General features: G+C 33.7%; 1 protein-coding gene across 1 annotated transcript in view; it reads left to right on the forward strand.

Annotated features, from left to right (window-relative positions):
• LOC145680556 (FAD-dependent oxidoreductase domain-containing protein 2-like) overlaps positions 1–11,682 on the forward strand; it is a 605,718-nt gene extending 594,036 nt beyond the window's left edge. Inside the window, exon 11 of the mRNA XM_081751188.1 lies at positions 6,910–11,682. Coding sequence (XP_081607314.1) covers positions 6,910–7,208 — 299 coding nt within the window. The 3' untranslated portion in view covers positions 7,209–11,682. The remainder of the gene's footprint in view (positions 1–6,909) is intronic.
• The last annotated feature ends 871 nt before the right edge of the window (positions 11,683–12,553 follow it).

Genomic DNA, 12,553 nt, shown 5'->3' on the forward strand with positions numbered 1-12,553 from the left:
TATATCTTTAGAAATGCTTTGTGTTATGTGCCTGCCTCACAAAGTTTTTTTTTCATTATTTAAGCACGAATTGATTATATAAAAGTTAAAAATTTATAGACGCGCGGTATCAGATAAAAAATTCAATTTATTTTCTATATGTAATGTCGGAATTCATTTGTTTTCTTGTACTTGCAACCTTTTCAAAAATTATTATTGGGGTGATTAATTGAAATTTGTGCGCATTTATTATAAATATATATATAGAGAAATGAATACGTCGAAATGTAAAGGTACTTAGTATGTGAATATGATTTTATAGTAAAAGTATGATATTAAATGTATTATATGAATATATGTAAGAGCGCTCGTGTCTGTCCCCCTAAACGTGTATTGGTTGCTATAGTTTACCAGTAAGTTTTCCGACGAATATAAGAATGTAGATTTTGTCAAGAATACCGCCGTGCACTCAAGTAATTTTCCTTTTCTTCTGAATAAATGTAATTGATAACCTCTGTAATTATGTAATGGCATGTATTGAAAAGTAACGGCAGGTCTAAACGTAACCCACATCATAACGAATATTATTCCTGAACTACTAACCTAAAACCATTGTAGAAAGTGCACCTTGAATCCTTTTCACCTGCATATGTATCCTGTGACTTGACCAGTTTTTTTCTATCCTCAATTTGAACCATCATACTCCGTACACCTGTGGAAGATCGTTTTTTTTTTAATCCGAACCATGTATACATATATACGAAAGTGATCTAAAGGAAAGGTCTCATGACGTGTCCTAGTGTTGAATAAATAACTTAAAATTATTCAATTAATAAATTTGTGAATGGACTGTCTAAGAGGAGAAACATCCTCTGGCGAAAGTGATTTTTTCGAAATCCCTAGATGCGTATAAACGTAGCAGTGTGCGAGTGCAGATATAAACTGCTAAGTTACAAACTAAATATAGTCGATGAATGGTTTTTATAAACCAATAGTTATATATATATATATATATATATATATATATATATATATATATATATATATATAGATATAGATATATATATATAAACATAAACTAAGTTAAATGGAGCGAAATGTTTTTGGACACTACGAGTAGTGCGTGATTTGTGATTTTGAACGCTCAGAATTATTAATATTTTATTGCTCAATGTGAGGTAGAGACTCATATAAGTTTTAATACACCTAAAAGTTTTTTTTTCTTTCTTTCCTCTTTGTCCATTTTTTTTTTAAAGTGAAATAAGTGTCTCCTTTGCGTATGTCGCAAATCATAATTTTGCTTTAGCATGCCTTATTTGTCAAGATGATTGAATATATAAAAATTTACTAGAATATAACACTATGTACTCTATTAATATATAACCAAGAACTTGTGCTTTTAAGATTTTCTTTGTAATTATTTTTCCTTTTTCACTATGAATGTAATAAACTATTTGTATCTTTGTAGTTAGTTGGTTTCCTTTAAACATATATACACTGTCCTGAGTGAGTGAGCGAGTGAATGCATGATAGATTTAAGTAATTTTAGTGATATCATTTGTTGTATTAACATCTATAATATATGTGTCATGTTTTAATATATGTGTTAAGGTAAATAACCTAGGTCATAAAGGACCGCTACTAATGGTTTAAATCGGCTCTAGGAGTGAAACAAAAATAGCAGGATGAGCCTAAATACGACATCTTTCTTCCAGGAAGTTGAGACTCTTATTGATACGATACATAAATTTATATTGAGTTTATAAGTTTGATTTTTTTCCTTTCTTGGCTAATTCATATGTGTGGTCGATCCTAGAGAACAGAGTTCAGATGCTGGATGGTTATCAATCACCGGTTGGAATAACAGTACAAAGAATGATTTCACTTTTCTCATTTCTAGGTCTAGGTCTGGGCAACCCCATGATCGTGGTGCCTGGAGCTAGGTCCGGGTGGTATGAGGGAACATGTGTCTATTCCGAAGCATTCCAAAATTGATTAGTCGTTAATAACATTTAGAATGATTCATCTTTCAACGACTTTCTCGACTTCTTACTATCTTTCCGGAATTATCCAGTAATCTGTTTCTTATTAAAATACCCTATTTCTTTTCTTTCTTCTTTTCCTACCTCCTTCTTTTACCCTTCTACTTTCTTTTCTTTCTTTCCTATTTCTAAATGAAAGAAAACGGAGTCATGACTGAGAGTAGTCGCTATTGGCACGGTCAATAAGTTGTTTCGATGAGTTTTCTTCGGGAGTCCAATATGGAATAATTAACAATAACAAGAAGTTTATTGGAATTTACTTTATTGGAAAATAATCTGGATTTCAATCAGTAGGTGATGTTTCGTAATCGTCCTCGTTAAAGAGAATTAATTTTAGCGACTCCTCTCCAGTACATTGCACTTTTTTCTTCGTTTACATATTTATTTTTTTTTCAGAACGTTTTCTTTCAATTTGATCCCTCTACTTCAATTATAAACATATCATTTAACTGACTTAGAACAGTAATTGGACTTCTAATTATTCCAATCCCATTTTGATTCTTGCCAGGACGGCCAAACATTTTATGAAATAAAATTACCCTAACCCTTCACAAGGAATTCAAAACTATTCTTGGTCCCACTAGTCATCAAGGAAGAACCTTCCTATTTATTTCTTTATTCTCCTTCATCCTATTTAATAATTTTATAGGCTTATTCCCTTATGTATTTACCAGCTCTAGACATCTAACTTTTACATTAACTCTTGCCCTCCCCCTTTGAATAAGTTTCATAATCTACGGCTGAATTAATCACACTCAACATATATTTGCCCATCTCGTTCCTTCTGGAACTCCGGCCCCTCTCATACCATTTATAGTATGCATTGAAATAATTAGTAACATCATTCGGCCTGGGACCCTAGCCGTTCAGTTAATAGCAAATATAATTGCAGGACATCTCCTCTTAACTTTACTAGGTAATACAGGTCCTTCTTTATCTCTTTACTTTCCTTTTACCTTTCCTTTTACCTTCCTTTCCTTTTACCTTTACTTTCTTATGTCTCAAATTAAGATTTAATAACAAATTTATGTTCCATTTATCTTTATTAACAGTACACCTGCATTTAAAACACAGCTATGAACTGCCTTACTTTTACCTTCTTATGCCTAAAATTAACGTTTAATAATAGGTTTGTAATCCATGTATCTTTATTATCACTACGCCCTTCATTTAGAACATAACTAATGAACCGTTTCACCTTAAACTTTCTTATGCCTTAAATTAGTATTTAATAGCAGATATGTTTCAGATAGAAGAGCCAAATCAAAACTCTAATCACTATTTTCTTTTATTGCAAAGGTATCGTCCATAAGGAAATCATTTCATAGGGTCACGTTGTGAACGCCAGTATTATGTGGGTGATTTACAATGTCTATTGGCCAGGATTCGTAGAGTTTAACCTGAATATGGGCAACGAGGCTCATGATCCCAGTTGCACGATAAAGCACCCGTGCAACAGAGCAGGATAATACGCCAGTATACGCCCAAAAAGAAATTACGTTCTGGATCACTCCCATATTCCCCAAGTTTGACCCTATGCGAGTTCTATTTCCGAAACTGATATTTGGCGTTGAAAAGAAGGTGTTTCCACACCATTTCACATATTCAAAATGTTTCAACTGCCATTTTGGAGGCATTTTCGAAAAAGGAATAGCAAAACTGCACAGTAACTTCTTTACAACCGCTTCAGTGCTTGCATTGACTCAGGATTTGTCTATTTTGAATAAGTAGTTTGTACTCTATTAGTCCATTAACGAAAATCGTCAGCTCTTAGGTTAATTGAAATATTTATTCAAATCCAAGGATTGATTTTTACTATATAGGTACGAAAACTTAATAGCTCTAAGTGTTTTATTATAAATTATTACTGTACTCTAAATTAAATTTGCAATACGAGTAAGACGTTCCAATTAATTGATGCGAAAGTTTTTTTCGTTATTCATTTGATTTTTTCTCTGAAATGTCAAGGACACTACGTATTGTCTGAGTTCAACCGATCTCATTCCATTGGGATCAAATTTGTCATAATGGTAGATCGTGGGAATGTGAAAATACATTGCACAGTCATTTTGGTTCCCGAATTTTGGGTGATTAAGTTTTGAGTCACAATTTTAGAAGTCAAAAGTCAACGAAACTTGTCTTATAGTGATGAAAATTGGCATGGTGCTAGATTTTGATCTGCCTTATAAGAGTGTAAAATACGTTGTGCTAGTTTCTGATTCCCAATCTATGCACAACCAAAGTTCTAAATCAAAGTTCTAGGCCTGTCTTGGACCTAAATAAAAATAAAGATTACTCGTAAAAGACTATCTTTACGACTATGCTTATTTCACTTCCATACCAAGTCTTCGCTTGTATGACTCAAGAAAAACTTGCATTATAATAATTTAAAATTTCTCCCATTCCTCCATCACTTCGGTTTTCATGTTTGATATCCGTAGACTTGATTTGAATTGATTTTCGGTCCCTTTCAGCAGCGAGGCTATATGAGACGTAGACCTTCAGCTTAACGTGGACTCCGAATCACGTGAGCTCCCGCAAGGAATCGAACCCGTGTCTTTCATGCCAAAAGCGCGTGTGCTAACCGCTTAGCCACAAGGAAGCTCATTGATATTCGTAGGAATGAATGAGATGTTTGTTATGCTTTATATAAAACAAAGTTCCCATATGAACTCATTTCGTGCATGTACATGTAGAAGTTCGTAAAGAGCTTTTCAGTCCTATTTCTCAGTCTCTCATATTGAATTCATCCATTTTTTCAAAATTCTTGCAAATGAAACATTCGTGTTGCTACATGAAGAAATTTCTGTATATCATATTTCGCCCCTTACGACTAGCAACTTAAGTCCAGTTTTCCCTTTTCTGAAGTATGAGAAATTATAGGCCTATTCATGCAAGAGACAAAGTTTTCCGAAAACGTCTTGTAACTTTGTTCATACTGCACTAATAAATGTAATAATTGCAACATGAAAAGATTGATAGTTGGTTTTGTTGGTCTTAGCGTCCCTTTCAGCACTGAGAGCGTAAGATTCCTAGTTCGATCTCTGCTCGCACCAAGTGAGCTTTGTGGAGGAGAAACACTGTGTACGTGGGTTTTTGTGGGGTTCTTCGGTTTTCACCACTTTCTTCATTCTTTCATTTCATCTATTCTTATCATCACCGTTTCATTTAGCATGACCGTGAGACGTAAAACTGAAAGACTTAATTTCATTTAGTATGAGATCGTAGACCTACAGCTTAATGTGGGATCCAAACTACATAGTCCTGCTGGGAATCGAACTAGTGTCCTCTACGCCGAAGAGCGGTAAGCTAATCGTATAGCCATGAGGGAATTCATGGCATGATTTATTTTAGGAAATTGGAGCGAGAAAATTTAATGCAGTGACCCTCGGGTTCCCATCTATGAGTTGGTCCATTCCGGATCAAATATTTGACAATAGACCTGTTCATCCTCATTTCTCTGGAGATGACTTAAAAATCGAGAAATAGACCAATTACCAGGCAATTTATATATAAAAGCTTTATAATATAGTTTAAGCTCTAAAGGTACATTTAAACATAAGTCCCATTGCTATTTATATATATTGATATCTATAATGTTGTCTAGAATTCATCATATTTATCATTAAATTTGTTATACAATAATTAAAAAATATATATTTTAGAACAGTGTCAAACCTCGTATATATTACATGTATAACATTCTATCTCTCTATATACAGGGTGGCCCAAAAATAGGATAGTCCCATCTTGATCGCCTCATGGCATTTTATATCATTTATTTATTGTTATCCATACAGGTATTGATTTAGTTTCTTTATTATATGTTCTTAATTTCTTTTCGCTGATATTTTAAGCTTGCAACAGATGGAAGTAAAGAAACTCATTATCTTAATAAACTGAAATGTCATATTGATTAATGCAGGGCTGTATACCTACTTTTGGGCCACCCTGTATAACTCCCAGGTTTGTGGTTTCTATTCTTACCGTATATATCTGCATGGGATACATGCTTTTATGAAAACTCAAATCTCGCATAAGTGTCATTAGCATCATATCACAAACAAAGAATAACACTTTTAGATATGAAAAATATTCAGACTCGTACTTACTGGGATAGGGAAAATTGTTAAAAGTATAAAATCAACTCAAATATTTTTTTAAAGAATGTCTTATTTTAAAAGGATTTTCAGTGCAAGGAACACTCTTCATGAAATTACACAGAAAAGACAGGAATACTAATTGCTTTTTGTACAACCAGTAATACAGGTAAGGTCACTGGACCACGCTTCAGCTGAAAATTTAAGTCATAATCTTCCCTGAGATTTGCAATTGTGATAGTTGCAAACTTACATGTATTTATTTATTTGTAACTAATTAACATATCATATATTCATTATTCAAGAACAAGAAGCCTGAATTTCGGTATTTTACGCGTCCCGGTGAAAGAAAAAACAATCTTCCGGGGTAAGGCGTAAAATTATTGGTTAATTCCTTCCGAACCGGGACAGTTGTAAACCCTAGGTGGGCCATATCTTTCATTGTTTTGTTTTGTTAAATACAGATGTATATATGAAATAATATTTATTGCCTTTTATTATGGCGTTATCCTAGACTGTTCTGCAGATTACGTGTTTTTTCAAACATATAATTAATCTTGAATTTGTTTTAAAATATATTGTTGGTATTACACAAAACTGTTGTATTTATTTATTTATAATAATGTCATTTTTAGGTTCATTCATCGTATTTTATAAAGAAAAAGAATTATCTAGGTTTATTCATTATTTTTCATAGAACAGAAAACTACTCAGATTTATTATTATTATTATTATTATTATTATTATTATTATTATTATTATTATTATTATTATTATTATTATTCCAGAAGCGGATATGATGATACGACACGACAGAATGAATCTGCCTCGTCCCACCAGAGTGCACCATGTACTGGAAGACTTCCTTACATCTTGGACCGCTCCACAAACTCATATTCTACCTCTGCGAAGATTTTTGGAGTGGTGTGTTGGTTCTGATCTTCGAAATTTCTTCGACGATTCGTGCTTCCAATTTTCTCTGACGTCACGTACTGTCCCCCTTGGCTGTCAGTCCCCTTGGACATCTCCGCGACCTACAACGCTTACGGCTTCTAACGCTGCTTTCGCTCTCAGCACCATCTCGTGATAAAGACTACCAAGTGGACATACTGGTTCTGGATTTCACCAACAGATGACTCTGAGCTGCTAATCTATATTACTGGACACGTTACGGCAACTGAAATTACTACTTTATATTATGGACAAAGAAATAGTTATATGAGTTTAGTGTGAACTCTGTGAATTACATACACAAAACACACAAATTACGAATTTTATAATCCTTGTTCCTTCTTCTCAAATATTTTTTTAAAAAGAAAATGAAATAATTTTTAATACTATTGGATGGATTTTAAAATTATTTTTGTAACGTAAGGAGATTAAGTGGAGAGATCAGATTTCTTAATTATTTTCGATCTGTAGTATGGGCAAAGTTACTTTGGAATCGAATTTATCTTATGTCACAGAAGTTTCAAAGAATACTAATACCTTGTATGGAAATTTTAGTAAACAATAATGTGTTAGGAAATTGAATGAAAGCAAATACATAAAAATTAATACATTTTTAATTATTTCTCAAAGGTTTATGTCTGTTTACGTTCATGTATGTACCGAATATTAATAGTATTCAGCTTCTTTCGTAAGAAGTTGAATTTTGCTAATAGACAGCAAAATATTCTATTTCTCTTATAATTATATTTTTTGTCATTACATTATTACTGTGATTTCACGGAGCAAGCGAATCGTGAAAAATCTGAATGATTTTGTTCTTTTGGGCTCAATTATATCGACTACCGTGAGAGAAATTCAAAACTTATAAAATAATGACACCTGAGCCCGCCAGTGACGCTTTGGCTAATAATACACAGTGAGGTTAATAAGTGTCGCTAGTTGCGGTGTCCCCTACTTGACGCCAGCACATGGCGTTAGAGTGCAAGCGATTTGAAGACGAGTCGAAACCTTGGAGGCAACGACTAAAAATATAATAAATGAAATCTTAATACGTATGTGGAAATTTCTGGGAATTGAACATAGTATAAATCGATTGCAAGACAATCTACTCAATTGTATTTAATAGAGTGCTTTATTATTATTATTATTATTATTATTATTATTATTATTATTATTATTATTATTATTATTATTATTATTATTATTATTATTATTATTATTATTATTATTTACTTTCTTGCTCCAGACCTAATAAGCGATGTAAGTTCTCTTTTAACCCTATGTTTTATATATGTTCACCCGTAACTTCAACACAGGTTTTTTATTATTCTTTTTCTGTTTGAAAGAGTATACCTTCAAGGTGGTCCCATAAAAAATTCTTTAGAATATGGTAGTCATATTTGGAACTAGACTATAAAACATCTGGATGCTGATGTTTTTTCTTCCTAGATGCTGTGTCAATTACAGCAAAGTAACATGGTTATAGGCAACCATTCATTCTTTACCGTAATTATGGTTGCATAGCAGCACAGGGGTTGTATTGCTAAGTTTTGGAGCACTTTAATACAGAACACTTTTTGTAACATTTTAAACAAGTGGGTTTCGTTAGGTTATGTTATGTTATGAATTAGATTTGTGGACTTTCAGCATCTATGGCTATGTTATCCCGTCACGTATGAGGGATGACGTCCCTCGGCGATCACACTATCCGAGGAAGAGGAAGGTAGGAGGCGGCCTGGGTCCTATATGTTAAGTACAATGCCGGCATTTGTCTCGTTTGAATGAAGAAAACCCAGGGAAACCTCCCTCAGGATGACTGGCCTGAAAAGACTTTTACACTTTTTTCAACCGAGTGTCCCCACCGGGAATGAAACCCGGGACCACTCGCACCAAAGGTGAGAGCATTAGCGACTACGCTACGCAGAAGTGGGTTTTGTGTATGTCAGAAGTCGTGTTAAGAATTTTTTGAGGGAAAGTTTTATAATCATTATAAAATTACTTCATTTCTCTTAAATCATTGCGTTATTTATATTAATGTATTATTCCTAATGTATGTTGCTGCTACGACCCGGAAGTTAATTTCTTAGGCAAATAGATATAAAAGACAAGTAAATGAGAGAAATATATTTTTAAATTTAATATTCAGCTGGTAAGCCCTTTGAATTTTAAAAGTCTTTTCCTTCTTGTGTGTTCTATCTAATGGCAGGTTCGTTCCCACTTACCTAGAGAAGAAGCCAGGCGAGGCCATTGAGACAGTAAAGCAGGGATAGAATGGTCAGTTCCTTTCCCTTGCAGTTCATAAAAGTATGTAGACATTGACAATTAAGGAGCTGAAGTAGAGGTATAAGTTGAGAATGTAGATCAGATATTCATTGTTAACAAGAACTATGTTTAGCATTGCTTCCTCCCTTCAGAAAATGAAGTCATTTGCATACATCAATTGATGTTTCTTTAACATAAACTGTCGTGACGTTCGAAGGAGATGAAAGTAGATATTTTACAAACATTCGAATAAATAACACAATAATACGCAATAGTAAATAGTGAATAATGTCATAATTGTTAGAAGACAAGTGAAATAAACCGAGAAAAACCGAGATAACGTCCCACATTATGCCCGTTAAGTTATGGGAGAGAGATACTTAAGGCAAATGAATGATAACGGAAGAATTGGTGAAACGTGAGTACTCTGAGGAAACAACAGTACCCTGAGAAAACCTGAGGACGCAATGTTGTCCACCATACACTTATTTGGTCGGAAATCGAACGAGGGCGATCGATATCACTAAGATGGTATGGTGGAACAGTCTAAAGATGTTTTCAATTGAAGTGCCTCGACTCACACTTAAGAATTAAATGAATATACGAAGAAATATAGGAAAATTTAGGTTGCATAGTGAGAAAAATATACGTCAATAAAGATAAAGCATTCATTTATATTACAGTCTTTAATCAGAAACCAGTGAGTTTAGTTTTACAATGTAAAACTAGGGCAGACTTCCGAATTATGAGAATTTAGTGATGAAACTCGAAGGAATAAACTATAACTTCTGATTGCAATACAAGGAAAAGATGAGAAATAGAATCTGTTTCTCGGACGCTAAACATATATCAAAAAGGCATTACGCTCTATCCCTTAATGTTTGCGGTCTATAAAGATTAATATTGAAACGAAAGTGATAGTTAGTGCCTGTCATTTTCGGTATCAATAGTAGAATAAAGATGAAACATATCTACTCTTGCGGAACTGAATCCATATCAGAAACTGCTTTTCAGTATTATAAACGGAAATCTACAATTTTGACTTCTTCCGGTTTGAATAGAGAGATAAACGTCGAGTCAAATCTCATTCTTGAAACACTGATTCCATATGAAAAAGCAGTTTCTCATTATCTCTAACCGTTTTTGCTCTATGAAGATCAAAATTGAAACCAGAAGTAGTAGTAAATTTTTTAAGTACTTCCGATTTTAATAGAATGATACGGATGGAAACGGAAGATACTTTTCGTATGCAGAATCGATTTTAAAATTCTGCTTCTTGCCATCTATTGTCAGTTGTTCTATGGCGATCAATTTTCAAACCGCAAATGTTTATTTTCTACCATTTCCGGTTTGAAGAGAGGATTAAAGAATATAGTAAACAAATAAACTATAACTAGCTGACAACCCTCATCAGGAGTTTCCAACTGGCCGTCATATGGCGCTAGAGTGGGCTTTTACAGTCAGAGCGAGGACAGAGAGAACAAATGAGGGGAGTGAACGATGAAGGAGGAATGGAATAATAGAACAAATGTTGGTAGTGTACGATTTGTCATCAATCTAAAAATATAGTGTATCTGCAAAACCATTGACTGCATCTTGTTTGCTTGTCATTACTGTTTTCTATTAACGCTAGGTTTTGTTACCTTCTCTTTGCTCTCTTTGTGTGATTTATTGAGAATATGAGCACCAAACTGTGACGTCATAGAGCAGTCAGTTGGAAATAACTGATTTACCATATTACGTTTGTTCTGCGAAAAGGTGGCTCGTAAGGAAATTCACACTGGTAAAAGTTTTATTGTTTGAAACTAAGGGAACAGTAGTAGTGTACCTTCAATTGTAGCATACAACCATTATTATATTAAGAAAGTTTTCTTCTTTTAGTTTCAAGTGAAAAATCTTTCATTTTTACCGATGTGACATCCCTCACGAGCCAGTCAGTAGTATAACACAAGTGAAATTTTATTTTGATAATTAAATTGGGAGATTACAAGCTCTAAAATTGTAGAATTTTCCTTAAAAGTATTTAGAAATAAATGACTGAAATACAATGCAAAATGATGTACAAACAATATTTTAACAGATTTCCAAAGTACTTTGTCCAAACTACAATGAATTTTCAAATATATTAAACAAATTGATATGTATAGTACCATAACGCAGCAGATGATTGATAAAATATAGTTTTTAAATATATACATATAGACTTCATTACCCTTTTACGATGTAAAAGGAATAAATCACACATGAAGAAAAAAAAAGATATGAAAGTAATAGACAGATGCCTGTTTTTAATGTACAAGCAATGCTTGCATTTAATTTAAATTATTTCAAAGAAATATTGTATTTTAATCTCAGAATGTTATCTTTAGTTATTTATTATACTATAACCCTTCTTTACCTTTTAAAATTTATACTCATTGCAACAGACTTTTGTCTTTCAGAGATCAGCAGCTACCGACACAGAACGTACAGTTCCTCTTAGAAATATTATTTTTAATATTAAATTTAGAAGAAGTATTAACGATTTAGAATAGCAAGTTTCTCTATTTCGAAAAAAAAAAAGAAAAAGGATAACACTTGACAACAAACTAACTTTTTTCATGCTTCTGAAGGGAAACGTACACTTCCTTATGCAATTGAGAGTCCTGAATACGAAACTGATAATAGAAAATACTGAATTAGTTCGCGTACGGTCAGAACCCCCACACAAATGGACAAATCTCCCAAATATACGAACGGTCATAACCCCCACAGCCAAAACCCCCCACACTCAAGAAATGTCAAAACGCCCACACGATCGGTCATAACTCCCACACAAATGGACAAATCTCCCAAACGCACGAACGGTCAAAACCCCCACAGCCAAAACCCCCACACTCAAGAAATGTCAAAACGCCCACAAAATCGGTCAAAACTCCCACACAAATGGACAAAACAGCCACACATAGCAACGGTCATAATCCCCACATAAATGGACAAAACCCCCACACAAATGGACAAAACTCCCACATGCAGAAATTGTCACTACTGCCACACAAATGGACAAAACCCTCACACAATCGGACAAATCCCCCACACTTTGAAATGATCGTGATTGCACGTCTTTATTGCGGCTCTTTATGACGCCCACATTAGTGCTTCTGTCATTAGAAAACAGTGCAAGAAGAATAGTTGCAACATCAGTTTAAGTGGAGTGGGGATTATGACCGTTGCTATGTG

This window comes from Thermobia domestica, chromosome 3 (genome assembly GCF_964235325.1).
Source record: "Thermobia domestica chromosome 3, izTheDome1.hap1.1, whole genome shotgun sequence".
Classification (NCBI taxonomy): domain Eukaryota; kingdom Metazoa; phylum Arthropoda; class Insecta; order Zygentoma; family Lepismatidae; genus Thermobia; species Thermobia domestica.